The sequence below is a fragment of the Phalacrocorax aristotelis genome, chromosome 1 (assembly GCF_949628215.1).
Source record: "Phalacrocorax aristotelis chromosome 1, bGulAri2.1, whole genome shotgun sequence".
NCBI lineage: Eukaryota > Metazoa > Chordata > Aves > Suliformes > Phalacrocoracidae > Phalacrocorax > Phalacrocorax aristotelis.
In genome coordinates, this window is record NC_134276.1 from 68,306,537 (window position 1) to 68,329,186 (window position 22,650).

The 22,650-nt window shown below is 46.5% G+C and overlaps 1 protein-coding gene across 1 annotated transcript in view; it reads right to left on the reverse strand.

Moving 5' to 3' along the window:
- The window catches only part of SH3RF3 (SH3 domain containing ring finger 3), a 252,787-nt gene extending 230,683 nt beyond the window's left edge, over positions 1–22,104 (reverse strand). Inside the window, exon 1 of the mRNA XM_075091962.1 lies at positions 21,184–22,104. Coding sequence (XP_074948063.1) covers positions 21,184–21,798 — 615 coding nt within the window. The 5' untranslated portion in view covers positions 21,799–22,104. The remainder of the gene's footprint in view (positions 1–21,183) is intronic.
- Positions 22,105–22,650: the final 546 nt, after the last annotated feature.

The following is a 22,650-nucleotide window of genomic DNA, read 5'->3' on the forward strand; positions in this document are numbered from 1 at the left end:
GATGGTTTACCAAGACAAAGAAGACGCATGGGTGAAAGAAGAGGTTTGACCTTTTTTTCTACAAATGCAGCAATCCAGTCATTTTGCTAGATGGAGAACCTGGTAGGGGAAATCACCTTGTTGATATTTATGAATAAACTTTATACCTTCCAACCAGAACTTTCACTTCATATCCCCATTTCTTATGAATATTTCAGGAAGTAGGCCACATATAATTAAAGACACCACTGACACTTGTAATGCTCATCCTCCCTGCAATAGCTGACAAAGAGCAGTAACCCTGAAATTACATTTTATAGTCCTGCTTCTCCTTCTTCCCAACTCCTTCAGCTCCCCTCATGAATTAACCAAGTGGAAGACTTCAACCATGTTCTCAAACAATTCCTGATAGGAAGACACAAGCCACCGCAACCTGCATTGCCTCATGCTAGATAGATGCAGACAGGTACAGCCTGAACAGAGTTCAATAGCTACTCAGAGAAAATTATCTCTAACCTCAAGTCAGCCTTTTATTTCTGCAGAAGACACATCAGACACGTGTTTAACTGAGAACACGCTGCTAGAGTTAACCACAGGCAAAACTGCTGTAACCGAGATTAACAGAAGTACACATTTAAAGCTTCTGCTGAATTGGGGCCTTAAGTGAGCACCTTACTTGGGAACAGGGAATTATCATCAGAATACCTACATCTGTAATACGCTGCTGGGAACTGCTTTCAAAATTGCTTCTGAAATACTCTATTTTCAACATCCTATTATCAACTCTACTTGGGAAGCAATGGATTTAATTTAGAGAAACAGTTCAGCAAAACAGATGGGCTGTGTGTCACTTCTGGGCTACTTCAAGACCTGTTTCCTTCCTGCATTTTGAGAAAACTCACCAATACCGAAGGGAACAATAGTTACGAACCCCATATGCTTTGAATACATAAACCACCTATATTCAAGTCCTAAAGCTGTTTGGCAAGCCTTTCTTACTTCTGTTTCTGAGGGAAACTAGGCTGTAAGACTTTGTGACCTCCTTGTTTATCATATGCATCCGTTCAATACTACTGACAAAGTGACTGCTTTGATGGTTTGTGATGAGCCTTGCCAAGTTAAATAGCTCCCTGCTATTAATCTGCTCTGCTAAGGTCTCTTATTTGGCTGAACCTGTTTGTTGAACAACTGTAATAGCTATAAATACTTCAGATTAACTCACTGTAGCCCCAAAGCAAAGGCAAGCTATAAATTTTCAGGGCAGGCGACAATTTCCGAAGTCTGAAGGAAAAGAACGACTCTCTCAGCTAAGTGGCTGAAGTGACTGTTGCACTTTCCAGCTCTGCTTTCAGTTGCTGACAGCACAGATATGAACATTAAAAAGCACACCCAAACAAGAAACTACCCAAAAACATCCTTTAAAGATTAACAAAGAGGGATGCAACTCCTAAAAATGCAAGAGCAATGGGTCTGGAATTTTTAGGACTGCTTACTTCTCAAGCTACTGTCTTCATTGCCATGACCTGGCACAGCCTCTGTTGCACTGATGTATTGTTCAGTATCTCTGTTCATGTTCCTGGGCAACCAGTGGCCCTACTGGACCAGGTGGGTTGGACCAGATGTCCTCCAGAGGTCCCTGACAACCACAAGCAGCCTGATTCTGCAATGCACAGGGAGACACTCTTCATATTCAGACCCACATCCTCCCGCACAGCCCAGCAGGCATGTCAGCTGCTTTTTTGGTGCTTTTTCAGTACTTCTTTCCAGCTAACTGTTAAGGACCCTTTTGGCTGTTTCCATCCTACCAGTGTGCATGTTCCTCAATGCACCCAGGAGTCCTGGTCCCCCAGGACACAATATGGTTGGGCTGAAAACCCAGGGCATGTCACCTCCTCCTTCTGATCCTTCATACAAATGCACATGATAGGAAGTATTGAATGTGGATAACCCAATCATTTATTCTTAACTCATTTAGAAGGCTCTAGGGCATTAAATAAGCTGATAGTAGAAGATAATTTTAGAAATTTTAATAATATACGCTGCAGCTTAGCAAAACTATGTGTTGAAATTATAGTCCATATATGCCCAGCTCAGGTTTAATCACTTCAGTAGGAAATGAGACAATCAAAATATGATTCAGAAGAAAGAAATGAGCCAGAGGTTTCCACTGGCAAATATTAGAAAACCAGATTGATCACAAACAGCTAAGAGAGAGATTTGCGTGCCTTGTACGGAAGGAGCAATAGACCACTCATATTAGCTACAGATGAATTTGTTTGTCTTAGCAGACAAACAATTTCCTATCAGTAATGCTGGTTATTTTTAAGGGTAAAATCGCAATGTTTTATATGGAAATAAAATAACAAAATGCAGGTTTCACTCTGAGGCAGTGAGTTGAAGTGAGGGCAACATTTCCTTAATAGACTGACCACTTGCTATCAATCTTCAAAGAAAAATACAACTCTTGAATCAAAACATTTATATTCTTCCTCATTTGTTTTCCTTCATGTTACAGGAGGTGGTGGTTAGCAGATGAGCAGTTTCCAATGATGTGGTCCCTTTGGACCTGTGTGCTGATGCCCATAGTATTTAAGGGCTACTGGTCCAGCGCAGACCTTCTGGCTGGCAAATCCCAACCCTTTCAGAGGGATAGGTGACAACCCCATCAAGACACCACCAAAGGAAACCTGAGAAAGCTGCCGCAGCATAGGATTTTATTCCCTCCTGACTCTTCTGGGAGGGTTTCAACAGGAGAGGGCGGTGCAGGCACAAATGAACATCTCCCAAGAAATAATTACAGCATCCTTAATCATAGGGTTCAGCAGAGAAACTACCTTGGTGTACCTTCTTCTGGGTTCTCTGAAGCACTGCATACTCCATGGGTGGAGTTTACTCTAGACAAGTACTGATTTACAGCAAAGTTATATTTTTACTAAAACTGTCCTATAAACAATGACATCTGTTAGAGGAAAAAACTGATTTTTTTTAGGGTTTCTTCTTTTCCATTCAAATTCATAGAAACAAGTTTTTGGAGAAACGTGTAGGAGCTTACAGGAAACAGACGGAGCTTTGACACAAACTCTTACTTGATTGATGAATAAACCCCAGTTTATTCATCAGTTCTCTAACGCTGGCAATAATCTCCTATACTACGGATAAATGAAATGCACCAAGTAGTTAATATTTTGCGAACTTACTAAACATGTCCTATTTTCCCATGGCAGATGTATCTAAAAGCATCAGTTTCCCATATTGGACAAACATAAGGAGAACTCCCCCATATTTTATATGGTGCAGTAGGCACCAAAAAGGAGGATCGCATCTCAAGTCCTTAGACCTTCCTCAGAAAAACAGACTGGTTTCTCTTTCAAGCCTCCCATGAGGGCGAGGGGAGAAATGGTTAAAGAAAGAAAATTATATTAGGGTCAGCAGAGGCAGTATCATGATTTCCTTGTTTTCCGTCTTCTCCAGATATGGAATGATTTCTTCTAACGATACAGAACAAAATACTATTTAGCAAGTGAAGTAAATTGAGGCTGTGCCTCATCTTTTTCCGTTGCCAACACAATGGAGCTGTCAGTGATATAACCTTGAATGTGTTCATTTTCACACATTAACCCTTTGAGTCCTGTAAATATAAAGTCTTTTTGTCTCATGGAGGAGAAAGTGCACTTTAAACTCCTGAAACAATGAAGAACAGACATTTTAATTAAAGTTTTCCTTGTACACATGCACAGATAACCCTCCCTTTAGCAAAGAAAGACATTTTTAAAATTAAAGTTATCATGCTGAAATTATTAACATAACTCCTGGGAAAAATGCATAATCTTTGCATAACAAATGCCAAAATGACTAAGTGAACTGCGTTTAATAAATATTATGTTTCCCTTCGAGTTCATACACTCAGTTAATCACTCACTGATAGGCAAAAAGTATTTTTAAAGCTCTAAGTATTGCAACTTAAGCATTTTAAACTTGACTGGTGTCCTGGTCTTTGCAGGTCCCCGAAGGTCTCAAATCTTCCCTCCTTAGGATGCAAGCCAGCAGCAATAACTTGGAAAAGACCGAGACTCTCAGATCAACAGTGCTTTTCCACAGCTGCCAAGTTGTACGCCATCCTGCCACTCTTAGGTGAATCGCTGAGCACATTCATCTGCACCGCCAACGGGCCGGCCTGCCTGCGCTGCTGCCTGCGCTGCTGCCTGCCGCTCACCAGTACTGGTTTCTGTTCTGTGTCGGGTCAGGGAAGGAATTCTTAGTGGGTGCTTGCGCTGGCTGCATGTTCACACTGTGTGATTCCCACTGAACTAGCACCCATTTGTTAATGGTTTTGGCCCCAGAGCTTGGCACAGGGCGGATTCCTTATTTCCGGGTATCGTTATTTTGGTGTGCAGGGGAGAGTATTTACAAGAGGAAATACAGAAAATCCTAGGCCTTATCTCTGTATTTTTGAGGCACATCTTTCCATGTCTGACTGTTTATTAGGCTCGCTTAAAATCAAATCTCAGGCTCTCTCAGTAGCCCAAAGGGTGCAGCAAAAATAGTCTACATCATTATTTGCATACTTAGCAAGAAGATTTAAATGTCACTGCAAAAGAAAACCTTGACCACAGAGTTACCATGGGTGGGCAGTTCTGCATAGGTGAAGGGAAGACCCAAAATTAAGAGCAACAGGATTTCATTCAGTCTCCTATATTTATCACGAGTCCTCCGCGCTGGAATCAGGTATGTCCAGCCCTCGATTCACAATATACACAGCCACAGTGAAAGGACGCAAAGTCTTTCAGTCCAATTAGGGGACATGTTGATCCACGACATCCACCTGTCCCTCTCCTCTCTTCCCAAAATCCAAGGTGTACTTGCATCCCAGCTGCAATGGTCCTCGGCCATAACTAAAAGTTCCTCTACAAGGTTTTTTACCTTGGGAGACTGGTCCTCGTCTAGCCAGGCACCTTAATAGACATATGTCATCTTAAAAAAAAAAAAAAAGTAACTTATGAGCACAGTTGTATCATTTAGCAGCTACGTATATGGCAGCTGTATTTAAAAGTAGACACTACCATCCAGTGAAAGCAAATTAATTATTTAGATATATTTACAGGATTTATAGGGCAACTGAAGCCAAAGCTAGCTAATTGAAATCCTGATAACAGATTGAAGCCTGCACTAGATCCTATACTGTGAAATGCAAAGTCTTTATTAAATAAAGCTGTTAAGGAGGATGATAATCCCTGTGGCCTTAAATATGAATAAGGTGCAATGTAAATAATAAAAGGCAAAAATCCAATTTTCATGCAGTGAACTTTCAAATACTCTGCTGTTTCCATTAAATTACCTTTTATTCAACATATTGTAATGGCACTGAGGGCACATCAGGCTTCCTTGTAATACAATTATTGTTCAGCATAAAACCTGTTTTTTAACTTGAAACACAAACGTGAAATATTTTATTTGGTTTCTCTCATATGTCAAATGACATGAAAATCGAGAACAAAAGCTTCATAGGTGCAATAAAAGAGAAAATAAGGAAAAATAAACACATGCAAACAAAAAGGACCCAGAATGTGAAGACAAAAGAAAGAAACAGGGTACGTAATAGAAGTTTTCCAATTAATTTTACAGCAATTTAATACTAGGAAATAGAACAGGAACACAGTTTCTGTAACTAAAGTAACTAAACCTGGATACAGGCCAAATGGAGCTGCAGCACACAGTAAAGGAGGTGAAATTCATCAAAGCTCTTTAACCAGAACAAAATCTGGTGTGAAATGTCTGTTACACTCTTTCCAAACACGAGAATGATGACTGGAGTTTCAGCACATCAAGCACAGCACAGTGCTTGAGTCTGGAGGCGTGTGATCACTCCCTGGCTCTGCCATGCTGGTAGCTGGTCACTTTGGGCGTGCTTTAACTTCTCATCTACAAAGGGAGCGCTATATTTACTATTTTCTATAAAGCATTCTGTGGAGTTAAGAAACTTTAACTAAAGATACCTCTATTTAGTAAAGGACTAGAAACTGTAACATAAGGTCAAGAATTTACTATTATTGTTCAGAAACAGAATATCCCTATTGGGAAATTTAAACAATCCATTAAGGATGAGACTGTACTTGCTATGGATGTCAAACAATTTTTCCACTATAAGCCTTTCTGCAAATCAAAAGAATCCTCCAGCAAAGCTGTGATGAAATAAAGAGAAGAGGATGACTTCATATTTATAAAATTCTCTATTCAGTTTGGAAACATTTTACCCAAAGAAACCCTTCAGCACAAAAATGCAATTTTCCTTATAGCATCTTCTCTGCATCAAGATGTTTAAGGAATCAACGGTAGAGATTTGATCTACTGTAACCTCCCAAAACATATAATCATGCATTTTACAATATTTACTTTTCACTGCCTGTAGCTGTGTCTGCCACATCCTATTTTCTGTGCTCATTCTCTGCTCATACAGTCACCGAATTCAAGAATGGTTTGGGTTGGAAGGGACCTTCAAAGATCATCTAGTCCAACCCCCCTGCCACAGGCAGGGACATCTTTCACTAGATCAGCCTGCTGAAAGCCTCATCCAAGCTGACCTTGAACATCTCCAGGGATGCGGCATCCACAACTTCTGTGGGTGACTTGTTCCAGTGTTTCACTACCCTCATCGTAAAAAATTTCTTCCTTACATCTAATTTAAATCTATCCTCTTTTAGTTTAAAACTGTTACTTGTCATCTTACCACTACAGGCCCTGGTAAAAAATCTCTAGGCCCCTTTAAGTACTGAAAGGCCGCAGTAAGGTCTTCCTGGAGCCTTCTCTTCTCCAGGCTGAACAACCACAGCTCTCTCAGCCTTTCTTCACAGGAGAGGTGCTCCAGCCCCCTGGCCATTTTGCAGCCCTCCAACAGGTCCACATCTGTCTTGTATGCGAGACCCCAGAGCTGGACGCAGTACTCCAGGTGGGGTCTCACCAGAGCAGAGTAGAGGGGCAGAATCACTTCAGTTCACCTGGTGACCACGCTTCTTTTAATGCAGCAAAAGATATAGCTGGCTTTCTGGGCTGCAAGTGCACATTGCTGGCTCATGTCCAATTTTTCAGCCACCAGTATCCCCAAGTCCTTCTCCACAGGACTGCTCTCAGTCCATTTATAATCCAGCCTGTACTGATACTGGCGGTTGCCCCCAGTGCAGAACTTTGCACTTGGCCGAGTTGAACTTCATGAGGTTCGCATGGGCCCACTCCTCCACCCACTCATGGTCCCTCTGGATGGCGTCCCTTCTCTTAAGTGTATCAACGGTACCACTCAACTTGAGGTGTCATCTGCAAACTTGCTGAGGGTACACTCAATCCCACTGTTCATGTCATAGATAAAGATACTGAACAGTACCGGTTCCAGTACAGACCCTTGAGGGGCATCACTTGTTGCTGATCTCCCTTGGGACATTCGACCATCGATTTGGTCCACCTCTGCTCCAACGCTGCTCATGTGCAAAATGGGTAGGGAGCATCTGGGGTTGCTCAGAAACAGCTCTGCACCACAGGCAGTCTGCCACCCCGTGCAGAAGGGCTCCTGGGGCCAAGGGGTGATGGTGATGGGGCAGGCAGACAGACGATGTCAAAGAGTCTTAGGAGTGATGGCAATGGGGCCTACAGCTACCCAGGTGGCTGTAAGCAGCAAGGGGCACCGGTGGCATGGGACCTTACAAGGGCACAGAGTGGGCCATGGGGGTTTCCAGAGCTGTCACCTCCCATCAAGCCTGAATGAAAACACAATGCATCCCCTCACACCCCAAGGGAGAACCAGCAAAACCCCTCCACGGCCCAAATCCACGGGGAGCGTGGTGGCAGGGATGCGGCCACCATGCGAGGCTTTATTACCAGCAAAATTGTTTCCTTTTGCTTCTTGTGTGTGCAAAGAAAGTAAACGCATTTAAGTAAGAGGGAAAAGGCAAATCTATTCATGGCATGCAGAGCAGAAAACAGTCACATTGGACAGACCTGAAGTGAAGCAATACAGCAACTCCATCAGTGCAAACCATTATCCTGAATAATATTTGCACCAGGTCAATGAAGCAAAGCTATTTGAATGACATTTCTTGAGTTTTTCTTCCTAGGAAGGAGACTATTCCCTTCCAGCAACACTCTCAAAAATGGCTCTGCTGAGGTGCTACAATATTGCTACTCACTATGGTAGTGATTTCTCACACCTCCCACCAAAACTGAGTCACACTCCTAAAGAGGCCCCCGAGGCTCCCACATGCCCCTAGGAACAGCTTGGGCATCACAGCTTTTTCACTCTTAGCTTTGAAATCTGCAGTCTCTTGGAGCTACAGGGGCTGAAGGGGAAGAGGAGATGGAAGTAAAAAAAGACATCAATTCATCCTTTCTACTACAGAGACTTTTGCTCTCTTACCACATGCCTAGCGGGACTGCCAAGTAGCAGATTACTCACTTCCCCTCATTAATTACTGAAAAAAGCTACAAAAAAACAAAACGGTGGTTATTTGAAGTTCATTCAGGCAAAGCTACTAAACAGATAGGATACTGAATACTATGAAGGTCAGGATCTCCCCATACGATCAGTTTTCTGAGTCCACAGCTACATGACTTCATAAAGTGAAATATTGCTATAAAGGCATCTTTTAGTGCACTTCATCAGCCAAGGAAATTCTTCAGGGGGGGAAAAAACCCAACACAAACCCCAAAATAACCTTTACTGTCTTGCCTGAGATACATTCTGGTCTTTATCTGCTCACTGCCAATCACTCTGGGTTTACAGGCTAATGAGACAACTTCAGGGTAACCACACTGTTTGCTCTGTGTTTGGCTTCTGTTTATTTCACCAGCATTGGAAAGGGATCACTGGCTCGGGGAGTTGGCATCATTATCCAAAATCTTTAAGTCATGAGTTGACTCATCAAGGAAGCACATGTTCATCAAAAGCACCAGAGCAGCTGAGGAACTTCAACTCTATCCAGTCCCCTGCGATGTCTCATTTTAAATGTGAGCTCAGACTCTTTTAACCCCAACCCTGTACCACCAAGAAGTTTCCCCCTGATAGCTATGGAGAGGATTAACTGAAATATGCAATAATGGACTGATACTAAAAAAAAGCACTTTCATCACAATTTTGATAACCAGAGAAATTCATTCTCAAGTGACCAAATTAAACAGAAAAGGGCCCCTCTGACAGGTCAGCATCCTAGTGCAGAAACTGCCCAGCACTGCATCAGTGTTATCACTTCGACCCTCCTCCCATGCTCACTGGCAGGAGACAGCTACCGCTGCTGCTGTTTTCTAAGCAGGTGATGGCTTATGTGAAGAGTGGTCAAAGGTAGGTGAGTCTAGGGAGCTTTAATTTGATGACAAACACACCATGGCACAAGCCCACTGACTCCGTTTCAGCTGCAGCAACGAAGAAGTTGCTCATCAGCAACAGTTGATCATGCTCCTGGTGTGGCAGCAGTTGCCAAGCTTGGAAAGGGGGAACAGGGACTGAAAAGAGAGTTCAATATCCTCTCCAAATCTTCTTAGTCTGATTATTGACTACACTCATGAACTCCAACATACAACGCTGTCAGGGCAAATTCTCCACAAACACTCCCCTCATATTTTTAAGATTAAGCTATCGCACGAGCCCTACTCCCACAGGAAACCAAACACCCAAAATGATCCTCTCCTGTCTCCTGCACAGCCCCGTGCTGCCTTTCAGTATGACTAAACGTGGTACAGTCATCTTGGCATTAGCTATCGCCAAGCACACCCGTCTCCCAGGGCCCCCGACCACTAGCATCACCAGTGACTTGTGAAGTATTTCATCATCCACGTGGAAGGGGCTCGTCTTCTGGATCCCTCTCTGGACGGAGGTCATCTTCTGGGTCCCTCTCTGCACCCACCACACAGAAAAGAGTGACAATGCCCAGCCTGAAAGGCAGGTTCTGCAATACAGACTAGAAAGGATGTGTTAATTTAGGAGGTTAATGCTTCAAAGACCACCTGTGCCCATGCTTCCACTTCTGACACCGGCAGGTGCCCTGGCCTGCTGAAGAGTGAGGATGCATGTAGAGAGGGAAGGGGGACAGGGGAGGGGGACAGCTCATCCCCTGGACAGGCTGTTCCTGCTCGCTGGATGTCTTTGACCAGTGGTGGAGAACTGCAGGAAGGGGACAATGACACAACACAGACCCTTTCCTGGATCTTCCATTATTGCTACTAACACAGCAGTTTACTTCTGGAGTTTCTATTGTTAGTAACTTTTTAAAAGTGGGTGAAACATCTGGGAGTGGAGATGCACTAAAGAGCACCACGAACTCTGCCAAGTCCCCCAGAGGACTATGGTGACTCGATGCACCACCCCATTTCCCACTCCCATTCCGGGGCAGACAGAGTTCATCTTCTCAGCCTTACACACTGCAGAAGGCAGCAAATTCAATGTCATATTTTGTATTTAAAAAAAGAAATAGAATAGGCAAAGCCAGATCTTAACAACAGAGATTTCTGCAGTATAAATCCTTACAAAACAAACATATGAAGCAGAGAAACTCGAAAGCAAAAGCCCTGTGGGCTCTCTACACCTCTGCATCTCTTGCAGTGTGCTGCCGGCAAGACAAAGGGAGGAAGACACTGACCTTCCCCTTAGCTACTTGCTTCCTTGTTTTCAAGTCCTGGGATGAGTGGGAGATGGCCATTCAACTCTGGCTGTTGAGTTTTTGTTTGCTAATAAGCAGAAAATGACCTCTCCCTGGCTGAACACTATTATTACAGATGCTGAACCCTACGCAGCCCCTTCTTTAAAGTGTGCTACATTATTTTTAACAGTAATGACTACAGTGATAGCCCCACCATGGAAATATAAACTCAGATAAAAATGAGACTGACCACATATAGAAGGAAGTCCTGTGTTTATCAAAAGAATAGATAAAACTCAAGCCAGGAAAAAATAAATTTTCCTTTTTTGCAATATAGATCAAAAGTACAATACTTTCCTTTTAGAAAATAATTGAATTTTTGTTATTAAAAAGGTATGGTTGGTTTAGATTTTATGTTGCTGTGTGACTGTGAAATATAAATAATCAGATGTTTTCCACTATGATCTAACACCACGATTACCTACTCAGCAGAAGAGCATAAGAAAATAAAATTCATCTCATGGTTGTCAACTATTATTTTACTGTATTTTATGACATGTATGTACGACTGTATTCTCCAAGGACTTTTTTATGATTTGTTTTAGAAAGGAAGCATGTGAAAGAATGAGGCTCTTCACACGAAAACTCTTGGCTGAAACAAGATGCTCTGGACTGCCTCTTCCACGGCACTGTGTCCTCCCCGCATAGAGCCAGCGAGGAGCAGCAGCCCCAGCGCTGATGAATCCTGCCCACTTAATGTGCTGCAGCTCACGCTTCTGCCAGGAAAGGCTGTGCTATTTCTGTCTCTTATCTCATGACATTTTAGCACAAAATTGCAAGGAGGCTCAGCAGCAGGGACCAGAAGAGCCTGTCATGACGAGCCTCAGCATCCTCAAGGGACAGGCGCCTCGAAGCAGGCTGGTACCCATTCCCCCGCCTCCCCTCCAGGCAACTCCAGCTCCCCCTGTGGGACCTCCCTCCTCCCTCACAAGACAGACACAGATCTGTATTTTCAGGGTGCAAGAGGAGGCTGCATACGTGCATGCCTATCATCCCTGGAGGAGGCATGCTTCATCACACGGGGTCACCGTGGGCACACGTCCAGAGATGCAGCAGGACCAGCCACTGCGCCGTGACACAACACACACCCATGCCTAGCACATGGTGACAATACTGCATGATTTACTGAATTGGATATGGACTCAAGAAGAATGCATGGAACAGGCTTTTCTGTCAAAAAACTATACGTTCAGGGAGATACATATATTACACACATATATTTGTGTGTGTCTGTCTTATTTACAGATAAGTAAATGTTAACTGAAGTCAATCAAAACACAGTCAATCAAAACAAAATCTTCCTTCTATTTTACTGAGTTAACGTAATTAAAAATTCATAAATTATTACTATCATTGGAAATGAAAACATAATGATTTGCTTACATGGATGACAATACAGCAAACTTGATACAAGCTGCAATAAAAGCGATTCAAAACATGTAAGAAGGCAGCCTGTTAAAAGCTGTTGCAAAATGAAATTAGAAATTAAAAAGTAAATTCATAAAATTGTGTCTTTTTATAGTAACTCACGGAGGAGTTTTTGATTGGAATTAGCCTGAAATTAATCTGCAAATAAACATGTTCAATAATATTTACTGAAATGATCATTTAGTAAAGTAAATATGATAATGCCTGTATTTTGCTGACTTCTTGGCTGTCACTCAGAAGGCAAACAGGCAGCAGCACACCAAACACGGCAGTGTCTCTTTCTTTTTGGTTAGGACTGTAATACCTTTACCCACAGTCCATCTACCACTGCACAATCAAAGTTTAAGATCTCTCTTTCCCTCTACCCATCTTGCGCCTAAACCCATTCTAACGATACATCAGCTGCAGCAATTAATGAACCTTTGTCCAGAAGGGGAAAGACTTTAACAGCTTAATGAGACAGTAATACATATTAAAATCAATATTATTCAGATGATGTGTCTATTCCAGTCCTCCCTCTGAAAATAACTGAGACTGTAGGAGAAACGATCATTAGCATTTTGATAACAATCTTGCCAGCCTTCTGTTAAAATATTTTCTCCTTAAACTAACACTGGGATTTGTTATCTCATGCAGGCAGACCATTCTAAAATTAGCAACGGCCAATTCATATTGGTTCAGATCAGATCTTTTAAAAACTTGGAAAAAAACCCTAATGCTAACTTGCCTGAATAATCAGGCTCTCAAGCCTGTTGCTGTAGCAGGGGAAAGACACCCCAAGCATCAACTAAGAAGCAACCTCTTCCCATAAATACCATTTTTGTGCAAAGAAAGGCACTCCTTAACCATATACAGCATTAGTTTCACTTGTCTGTAAATCATATTCTAGCTGACAGCCAACACGAGGGACAAATTCCTCACTACCACAAATCCTTAAGGTATCTTCAAAACGAAACATGGCTGAGTGCCACGGAGCAGGAAAGGGCTTTGCACCTTCGTCCCATTTTCTTTGAGAGCAGATGAAAATTCCTCAGCATCCCCGAGTCAAGTTATGTTATGCGATTACCATGGCGAAAGAAAACAGTTCCATCTCTCTCTTTTTTTAATTAGCAAATCCCACAGCCTTCCCTTCTCTGGCACCCAGCGCTGCAAGCCAGACTGCTAAGCCTTCCAGCTTCCAAAATGGGACAAGATAGAGACCTGCTACAGAAAGGATTTTACAATACTCGCAAGGGCGCGCGTCCCTCAGAAACCCTTGCCCTTGGGCCAACCACACACAAACAGACCGGTCGCACCAAAAATCCCATCCGTTCCGACGGGACAAGAAGCCAAACTTTAGCAGGGGCCAACCGGTGCTTTGAAAGTGCCAGAAACCAGTTACGAGACAAACTCAGCTGTGGTTTTCACTGCTTAACCCCTCGATAGGTGGCCTACAGATGTGCTGGAGCGAGCCTAGTGTGAGACACCAGGCCTTCCCAGTGACCCCCAGCAGAGGAGGGGCGCAGCCCCATCAGTTCCTTTGGGCAGATATTAGGCTGCCCATTGCCTGAGTTCACGGGTGACCCAGCTAACAGCAACCAGGGCACAGCAAGTTCTGCGGAGCCAATGGAAGTTATGCTTAAAATACTGGGCAGAAAGTACTCTTAATTCCAGATGTTTTACATTTTTGTCTCTACTTTTGAAAACAAAATGTCTTTTTAATACCAAAAGTAATATTCCCTTCTTCTGTCCCTCCCCCGAACTGAGAGGCATCTCATGTACCTGTATCACTAAATTAATGTTTGTTCTCTTTAACTGAATAAAAATGTACAATTTACATGCAAGGGCAATTAGATTAAATTATTGGGCACACACTGTGGGTTTTTTTAAAGCTATTCAAACAATTTTGAAGCTTTTTCAGCAATGCTCTAGCAACATAAGCAAAACTTCCTGCAAAGAGGAGGTAACGAGTTTCACATTACTGCTGAGGAAGATGGTAATGGAGCCAAGCAGGTAAAACTAGCACATCAGCAACCCCCCCATCGCCCCGAACTGTCAGGAAAAGGAAAAGGCACGGCTCAAGCTGTCAGAGGAATCTGAACTGGCAGAAGAAAATGGATCTGGGGCTGGTAAATGGGGAGAACCTGTTCTCAGGACCATCTGCATGATGCACTAGGAAGAAATTTTTCTCATTTTTTTCACTCTCCTTTTTCTTTCTTTCTTCTTTTTTTGGGGGGGGGTTTGGTTTCGGTTTGTTGTTTTTTTTTTTTACTTTCTCTTTTGCATAATGGTCAGGCCAGTAACTTTCCAGCCAAAGTACCAGTCTGCTCTATGCATGAGGCTTCTGTAACCGGGAGCAGTTTGGTGTGGTGCAAGACTAGGGATAAATCTGTAGCTTTCAGCTGGCACTGCACTTCCCCATTGCTCCCTCCCCAGCTGCAGAAGCACAGCTGCTGTGGGAGCTGGGGCAAGGCCAAGGTCATGCAGCTTTCTCAAATCCCGTAGTTTATCTTTGTCCAGGCTCTCATGTCCTATTAGAACTAATCTTGGGTTCTTCCCATGACAGCTTACCCCAGATTGGGAAAACCTGTTGTAAAATATCAGATTTTAACAAGACCACATTGAAAACGTTTGCAAAAATTCAGCTTGATTTGTGATGAGTGAGTGCTGGAAAGCTGAAACCGCATGCATCCCAAACAGTTTTGGTCTTAAGAAGTCACGAAGTCCCTGAACACTGAATGAATCCAGTGGAGTGGAGATCAGCAATTACAATGTTGCAATGCTTAAAGATATTAATCAGAGTGAAATATTAGTTATAACTGGCCTTTTGCAGCTGAAGGAAATGCTTTTGAGGAAGAGCAGACTCCAAAAGAAAGTGGCATCCCATAGTTACAGGTATTACAGGTGGTTACTGAAGTGCAAGAGGGAATTACAGGTTTTATATGAAATGTAAGCAGTGCTTCTTAACAGAGACTGCATGAAATGTTGAACAAAACAGTAAATTAGAGGGGAAATTCTAAATACAACAGTGCAAAACTCAAGAAGTGCCCAGACGGACTTTTCAAGTTGAAACAGTAATGGGATTATTAACCTGATATTATGAGGCAGCAAAGTAAAGTAACTCTAGACAATACGAAAAGACCTTCCTAGAGCATAAAATCCTCCATGGCATAAATAAAATATTGTTGTAGCATTTTATGTGGCAGCTTATTGACCGTATGGATGCAGCTTTGTCTAGAAAGAGCGGTATGGCACGCGTAGCCTCCCCCGACCTGCAAGTACAGGCACACGGCATTAACTACCAGCGCCTTCAGCCGGTCTGACCTGTTGGGCACCCGGCCAGCACCAGGAGCCTGCTTGAACATGAAATGATAAGATTAGAAACACGGAATACAGTGTACTGTTACAGCCCATACACAGCGCTCACTGCTGCATCCCTGCACCGACACTCCCCGCAAACAAAGTCCAGCATCTCTGCCAAACCCCATTCAACAGCAGAAAATAACTGTTGTAGCTTCAGTGTATACAATTGGCACTTTTCAATCTCCCCAAATCCCAGCCCCTCTAGTGATAACTCCGCTTTTGGAGGACAGCTTCCCTCTGAAGATCGCAAAGCCCATGAGGGTAGGTGAGTGCTACTGGGGCAGATTTTCTGCTGGGAAATGTGAAGCTTAGAAAGTTCATGCAGCTCGCCAGAGGTCAATGGCCGCATCCTGCACAGGACCACGCTCCCCATGCCTTTTCAGCCTTAAAAACACAATGGTGCTGCCTCCCCAAACAGCAGAGGTTTAGGGGAGGTGGGCAAAAACGGCCAGAGTTAAAACATGCACAGGATCTCAGGGCTAAGCCTTGCAAGCCCATCCATTTTCTCTTCCAGTAACCAGCTACTGAACACCAAACACTGTCATACGCTAATCATTACCGGTGTTTGTCATGAACCATTCAGAGGGATGATGTGCAGGAATTAAGCTTAGCGTTCACATTGACAGCAAGAGGAGTCCTACAGGGGCATGCCACACTGACACAAACCAAGAGGGAGGTCTGGGGCTAGTGGCGCAAAGTCCTCTCCACAGCCCCATGACCCTTCTAGGTGAGACTGAGCCACTGCTGGCCATCCCACTCCAGAAGGAAAAGTCCACTGGTCCACTGGCACGCTTTGGTCACATCGGGCCCATCATGCATTTTTCTGATGTGCAAGTATAAACAACACCATCCAAAGATGGGTGAAAGTATTCTGTTTTTGGAAAACATAATGGCCATAAAGATGACACCTGCAAATGGGGGGTTTTCTGAAAAGAGCTCAGCGAATGATAACTTCATCTCAGCCCCTTGGCATTCCTCTCCAGTACTCGCTCCCTTCCGTGAGGACAGCTTTAATTGGTGGGATTTTAGATACTCCTGACTATATTTTTTGCAATACCCTTCAGTATGTTTGTTAATCTCCTGCGTTGAGATACATTTCTTAGCCATCTGCCAGGCAAAAAAAAATTAAAATCCTCAAGATCAAATACTTTGAAATGTGGAAACCTATTTGGATGGCTTTATGACAAAGTTCAGGCACTGGCCAGCCAAACTACAGTATCAGAAGCAAATAAACAGAGAGAAAGAACAAAAGTAAAGTAAGTCCATGGGCCTATGCATACTGTGCACTGCTGACAAGAACAGCACTCCTATCTGTGCAAATCTGATCCTAAAAAGCCAAGTTGAAGAGCCTCCTCTGCCCAAGACAAAGTGTGTCCCCTACCAACCCAATGCTGCTTGTCATGGATATAAATGCATATAAACCCCAGACTCCATCCGCTTCCTCTTGCATAACCCAGGGTGGGATCTTCCACCTGATAGACAACTTACCCAAGAAGGAAATGCAGCAGTGGAATATTACCGCAATATCTACTCCACATTCAGTCCACTGCCACCAGTGCAGGTGAGGCAGGACTCTCCTAAAAAATAATGGTTCAATGTCTCTTTTGGAGAATTTCTACAAACAGAGCGACTGAAAAGCCTAGGTAGCAAATTAGCGCTGCTTCCTCTGCTTGCAAAACTACTGTGAAGCCAAGGGTAGTAACCTTTCCCCTGGGCTAGGAAATGGCAGCCTTCCACCTGAAACAGCAAAATAGCTCTGCAAAGCTGATACATGGGTGAAGCATCCAGTGCAACGCAGGGGAGCGCAGCCCATCCGTCGTGTCACTCAAGCACCCTGACACTTCATTTTCCATACGCGCGTGTCTTACTTTCTACCGCCACCTACACCCCCGCCTGGTAAGGCACCACATGCCTATCCGTCACTTCGGCCATGTTCTCTCTCCTGGGAAAAAGGAGAGACATGTTTTGTTTTTCTAGGTTGTTTCTTTTTCATGCAAATGTTGTTCTCAGCTTGTATTGCAAGCAAGCAAGCAATAAGGCCCGCACCTGGAGTGGGAGACGCCTGGTTTGGGAGGAAATTACTAAAGACTTGCATGCATTTAGCCGGCTATTAGATCTTGAGAACTCCTGAAAAAATTCTAAGTGATAAACTGCAATAATTGTTAACAACGAACAACCAAACAAAAAAAAAAAACCCCACCAAACCAAACTCCAAACCCCACACTGAGTAAGGAAGGCAGATTTACCATAATGCCTCAGCAATCTAAGGGAGCCATTTACTTTGACAGAACCTGAATTCCCTGAGCCATTCGACAGTGGTAATGGAAACAGAGGAGCCAATAAATTATAACCTTGTGTGTAATGCGCCTACCATTATAAACCACTCCTAGTCTCCTGTTTTATCCCCTGGGGGGGGCCACTCTAGCAGTTGCTGGATTTTTTCCCCTCATTCTTCCAGTGTGCTCTTTCAGCAGCCGGACGCTTTTATAATGTCTAACACCATACTCTGCATTTAAATACCATCTTTAATGTGAGCATCCTAAAATATGCTATACCATTTATAAAGAGACTACTGGGTTTTTTTACAGGCTGAAATAGAGGCGTTGGGAGACTACCTGGCTTACCAAAGGTCACATACCACTCTACATCGATCGAATCCCTAATATTTTTCAAGCATCTATTGGTAGGTAAACACCACTTCCAGATCTCTCATACTGAAGATGTTTACCACATATCTTAAAAGACCTACAGTATTTCAGATGTGTTTCTGAAGAATGGTCTTGGACAACTTTAGGAGCAGCACCAGCACCAGCTCATCCCCAGCCCAGCCCCTCCCACGCTGGGTTTCAGCACTCTGGATAGACCAAGTCTGCTATAAACTATGGGAAGAGAAGGATAAAGAAATACAAAACCCCCAGAGTTTTGCCAAAATGATAAACAACAGTTGTTGATTTTAGAAAATACCATCTACGCAAGGAAGACTTCCCCGAAGTATAAGGTGTAGAAGCAAAACACAGGCGCAATAGCAATGTGGAAGCTGGCCCTGCTCTGTCTTCTAAGGTTAATTAAAACTCTCAGAGAAACAGATGCCTGGTGTGATTCTAACATATCAGTCCGAGGATCTGGGCAGGACTGAAGTCTGATAGGAGTGACCTTGGCTCCCTGCCATTACATTTCACAATTAGCATTTTCTTTCCTAACCAAAAAAAGCACATAATGGTATGTCTCATTTTCTATACCACATTACCTAAAATGAAAGGTATTAATTAGTGAAACAGTGTAATTTGCATTTAAGCCCCAGGCAGCAAATCTACAACAATTTCTGAAATTAAAAAAAAAAAAAAAGTGTATATATCATAAAGAATCGCTTCAGGTACCTGCAAGGGAGCTAAGCTGTCAAAGACCAATGTAAGCCTGAAAGAGAGGCAGTTCTGCTCTTCGGTATCAGCTTTAAAAAGCGTAATTCTAGGCTGGTTTGTACCATCTATTGGTTAGTACAGAGAGAGGTGGTGTACTCGTCTCCAGGATAGCTCAGCAATCAGCTGTATCAGCAGCTCCAAGGAAGATTATTCTCCCCTGCTGCTTTTTTAAAAAGCTGATTAGTTCAGACTTTCTTTCACTGTAATGAACCTTGTAAGGATCAAGCACATTGCATTGATTTCCAGGATAAAATTGTGCGGTCAGTCAAAAGGCCAAGCAAACAGTTTCACAGACCCGCTCTGTCCCAGCAGACCCACTGCCCCAGAATGACCCATTAGCCCCAGCAAGGGGGAAAAAATTGCAGTAGTTAACCATAAATGCCAAAATGTGATTCACAGGTCATGTGTAACTTCGCTCTCTATCAAATTCAGCTGCGTAATAACCCACAGAGAAACAGACAACAGAACTGGAGACGCTCACCGAAGTCCCATTCAATCGAAGTCGGAAAACGACAGAATGCGATGTGGTTTTATTTACTGTATGATATCTGCAATAATGGCTAGGGAAGCACCTTCTTAAAAATCTGCCCATTTATAGTAAAATTATGAAAAGTGAACTTCTCTAAAAATTTGCATTGAGATATAAAATTACTCTCAAGTAACTTTCTCCATCAAGCATTGCTTACATGCACACCCCCCTGTAACATCCTAGCTTGACTAGGATTTAAATATATGAAGCCCAGAGACTGTCTTTTTGCTGGATGGTCACAAAAGCTTGGTCGGGGCGCAAGAGCCTGCCTCCGCAACACTAACCCTGCAGGTGCAACAAGCCTTCCACACAGACCCTACCTCCTGTAAGAGACTACTGTCTGGACATCAAACCAGAGGATATCGTATTTCAAACTACCTAATGAACGCTAACTTCCTTTTTTGTAACACTGAAACTCAAGCTGACAAGAGTTGTCTGCTATGATAAAGCCGCAACCCTAAGTTTATTTAAAAAACAAATAAGCAAAAAACCAGAAGGCAGAATCCCATTGCCTTTTGCCTTCTTTCAGTTTGATGAATCATTATTAAATACCTGAAGATCGCTGCGGTCTACCCTTCTGGAAATATTGCCAAGTGTATTTCAATTCAGACTCCGAAACTGAATTTTATAGAACAATGTATGGCATTTGCTATCATTTCCTGTAGGCAAAACTTCAAAACACCGGTACAGGTCTATCCATTTTTCTCAGGGGGAAAAAAAATTTAATTAATTGAAACATTTACTACAGTGATACAACTTCACAAAGAATCTCTGCATTGACCTTTCTCAATCAAAAGCCTGCACACTAAACTACAGCTCAAGCAGATTCCAGGGAAGATCAAAGACAATTAAATATATCCACTATACATATGACATTAGAAATCAGATGAAGTTCACAGTCTTCAGAGCATCTCCTTTCCAAAGTCTCCGAAAGAGGTTCTATAGTAAATTTTACCATATCAAATTATATAATAACGCATAACAGTGGGAGGAATCGATCTTGTCCCCTCCGAGTCAATGAAATGCTCTCCATTGATTTTAAAGGGAGCGAGATCGGGCACTCGATTGCAGTTTCAAAAATAAATAAATGCGCATGTGGCAGTATTCTCCTTCGATAAATCACACACCTGATACATAAGAACGAAAATTAGGTTCCCTTGGGAGGGGAAACTTCAGCTTCAAACCCCACTCACAGCCGGCCGTCAGAGGGACCCTGCGTGGCCGTGGCCGCCCCGTCGGCGCCCCGGGAGCGGAGGGGAAAACTCGGGGGTGAGGTGACAGCGCCGGGTCCGGGACCGGCCGATCCCCCCCTAGAAGGGGGCTGATGCCCGCAGGCAGCGCGCGGGCGGGAGCCGGCTCCTGCCTGCACCTGACACACACCTGGCGGGGCCGACGCGCCGAGTAAAAGCGCTTTCGAGGCACTTGGTGTTTCTCAACTCCGGGAGCCACGGCTGGCTCTGGCGCACCGGGGGCTACCCCGAGGTCCGTGGGTGCGGACAGCCGGTACCAGCCCCCGCGGGGGCTGCCGGGGCGGGCCCGGCCCCTCCCGCCGCCCGGAGTATTTTCAGGACATCCCAGGCCGAGCCTCCCCTCGCTCCCGTCTTAACATCGCGGGGTGGGGGGGTGAGGGGGGGGCAACCGCGAGCGCGAGGGAGGGTGCCCACGCGGCGGGGACACAGCTCCCGCCGCCCCGCGGGTCGTCCCGCCGGCAAACCGGGACCGCCCGGCGCCCAGCGGGGACGCGCACCGTCCCGGCACCCCCCTTTCCCCCGCTTCCCCCGCCGCCCGCCGTCCCGCCCGGCCCGGCACCCACCTTTCCCAGCAGGGCGCTGCGGCTGGCGGCCGCCAGCTCCCGCAGGCTGGCGGCGGCCGAGGCGGCGGCGGCGGCGACGGCGCTGGGGGCGGCGGCGGCGGCGGCGGCGGGCTGGGGGTACGCGGGGGCCGCGGCGCTGGGGCTGCCGCTGGCGCCCCCGGCGGCGCGGGGCCGCTGTCGGATGCCGTCCAGGAGGCGGACGAGGAGGATGTTGGCGGGCAGCTCGTCCACGCCGCAGCCCACCAGGATGCGGCACTCGGGGCAGCGCAGCTCGTGGCGGGAGCTGACGATGCTCTCCAGGCAGCGGCGGCAGAAGGTGTGCTGGCAGGGCAGCACCTTGGCCGTGGTGTCCAGCCGCTCCAGGCACACGGAGCACTCCAGCAGGTCTAGCAGCGACGACTCGTCCATCGCCGCCGCCGCCGCCGCCGGCTCCCGCTCCGCCGCCGCTCCGCCGCCGCTCCGCCGCCCCCTCGCCTCCGCCTCCGCCCCCGCCCCGCCGCCGCCGCCTCCGCCTCCCCTCCGCGGGGCAGCGCAGGGCCCCGACGCCTCTAGGGCCGCCGCGGCCGGCGGCGGCGGCGGCGGGGGGGGGGCCGACGGCGGGGCGGCGGGGGCCATCGGGGCGGCGGGGGTGCGCGAGGAGGCGGCGGCGGGGCTGTCCCCGGCGGCGGGCCGCCGCGACCTCGGGGCCCGCCTGGGCGGCGCTGCCCACCGCCGTGCGGCGCAGCGGAGATGCCAGCGGCGCGCAGCGGTGTGGTGCGGTGCGGAGCGGAGCGGTGCGGTGCGGGAGGAGGGCACCTGCCTGCCCGCCCGCGCCTCTTCCCGGCGCGGCTCGGAACGGCTCGGCAGCTGCGGCGGGGCCCGGTGCGGCCCGGCGAGCCGCCCGCCGCGCCTCCGCGCGGGGCGGGGAGGGACGGGGAGCCCCGGGGGGGCGCCCGCGGCACGGCGGCCGCCCCGCAGGCGGTCCCCGCCCGCCCCGCCGCCTCGCCGCCGCTCCATGGCTCCCTGTAACCCGACCCAGCAGGGCTCGCCGCCCGCTTTCCCCCGCCGCGGCTCCCTCCCTCCTCCTCCTCCTCTTCCTCCTCCCGGCGGAGGCTGCCGGACGGGCCGTGCGGCCCCGCGCTGCCGGGGGCAGGCGGAGGAGATGCCCTTGGGGAAGCCGAGAACACCCGGGGTGGGGGCGTGGGGTGTGTGTGGGAGCCCCCGCAGCCCGGGCCGGGCTCCCCGAGGGGAGCGGGTGTGGCGGTGGCCGGGAAAGGGTCCGCGGGCACAACCGGGGGAGCTCGGGGGGCAGCGGCTGCCCCGCGGGCCGGCCCCGGGGCCGGGGTCCGCACCGCCCTCCGGCCCCGCCATCTCTGGCGGCGCGGCGCCCCCTGGCGGGCGCGGCGGGGCGCGGCGCGGGTACCCGGGGCAACCCCACCGCCCCCTCCCCGGGTGCTTCAGCGCCTCCCCAAATAATCACGTTTTAAT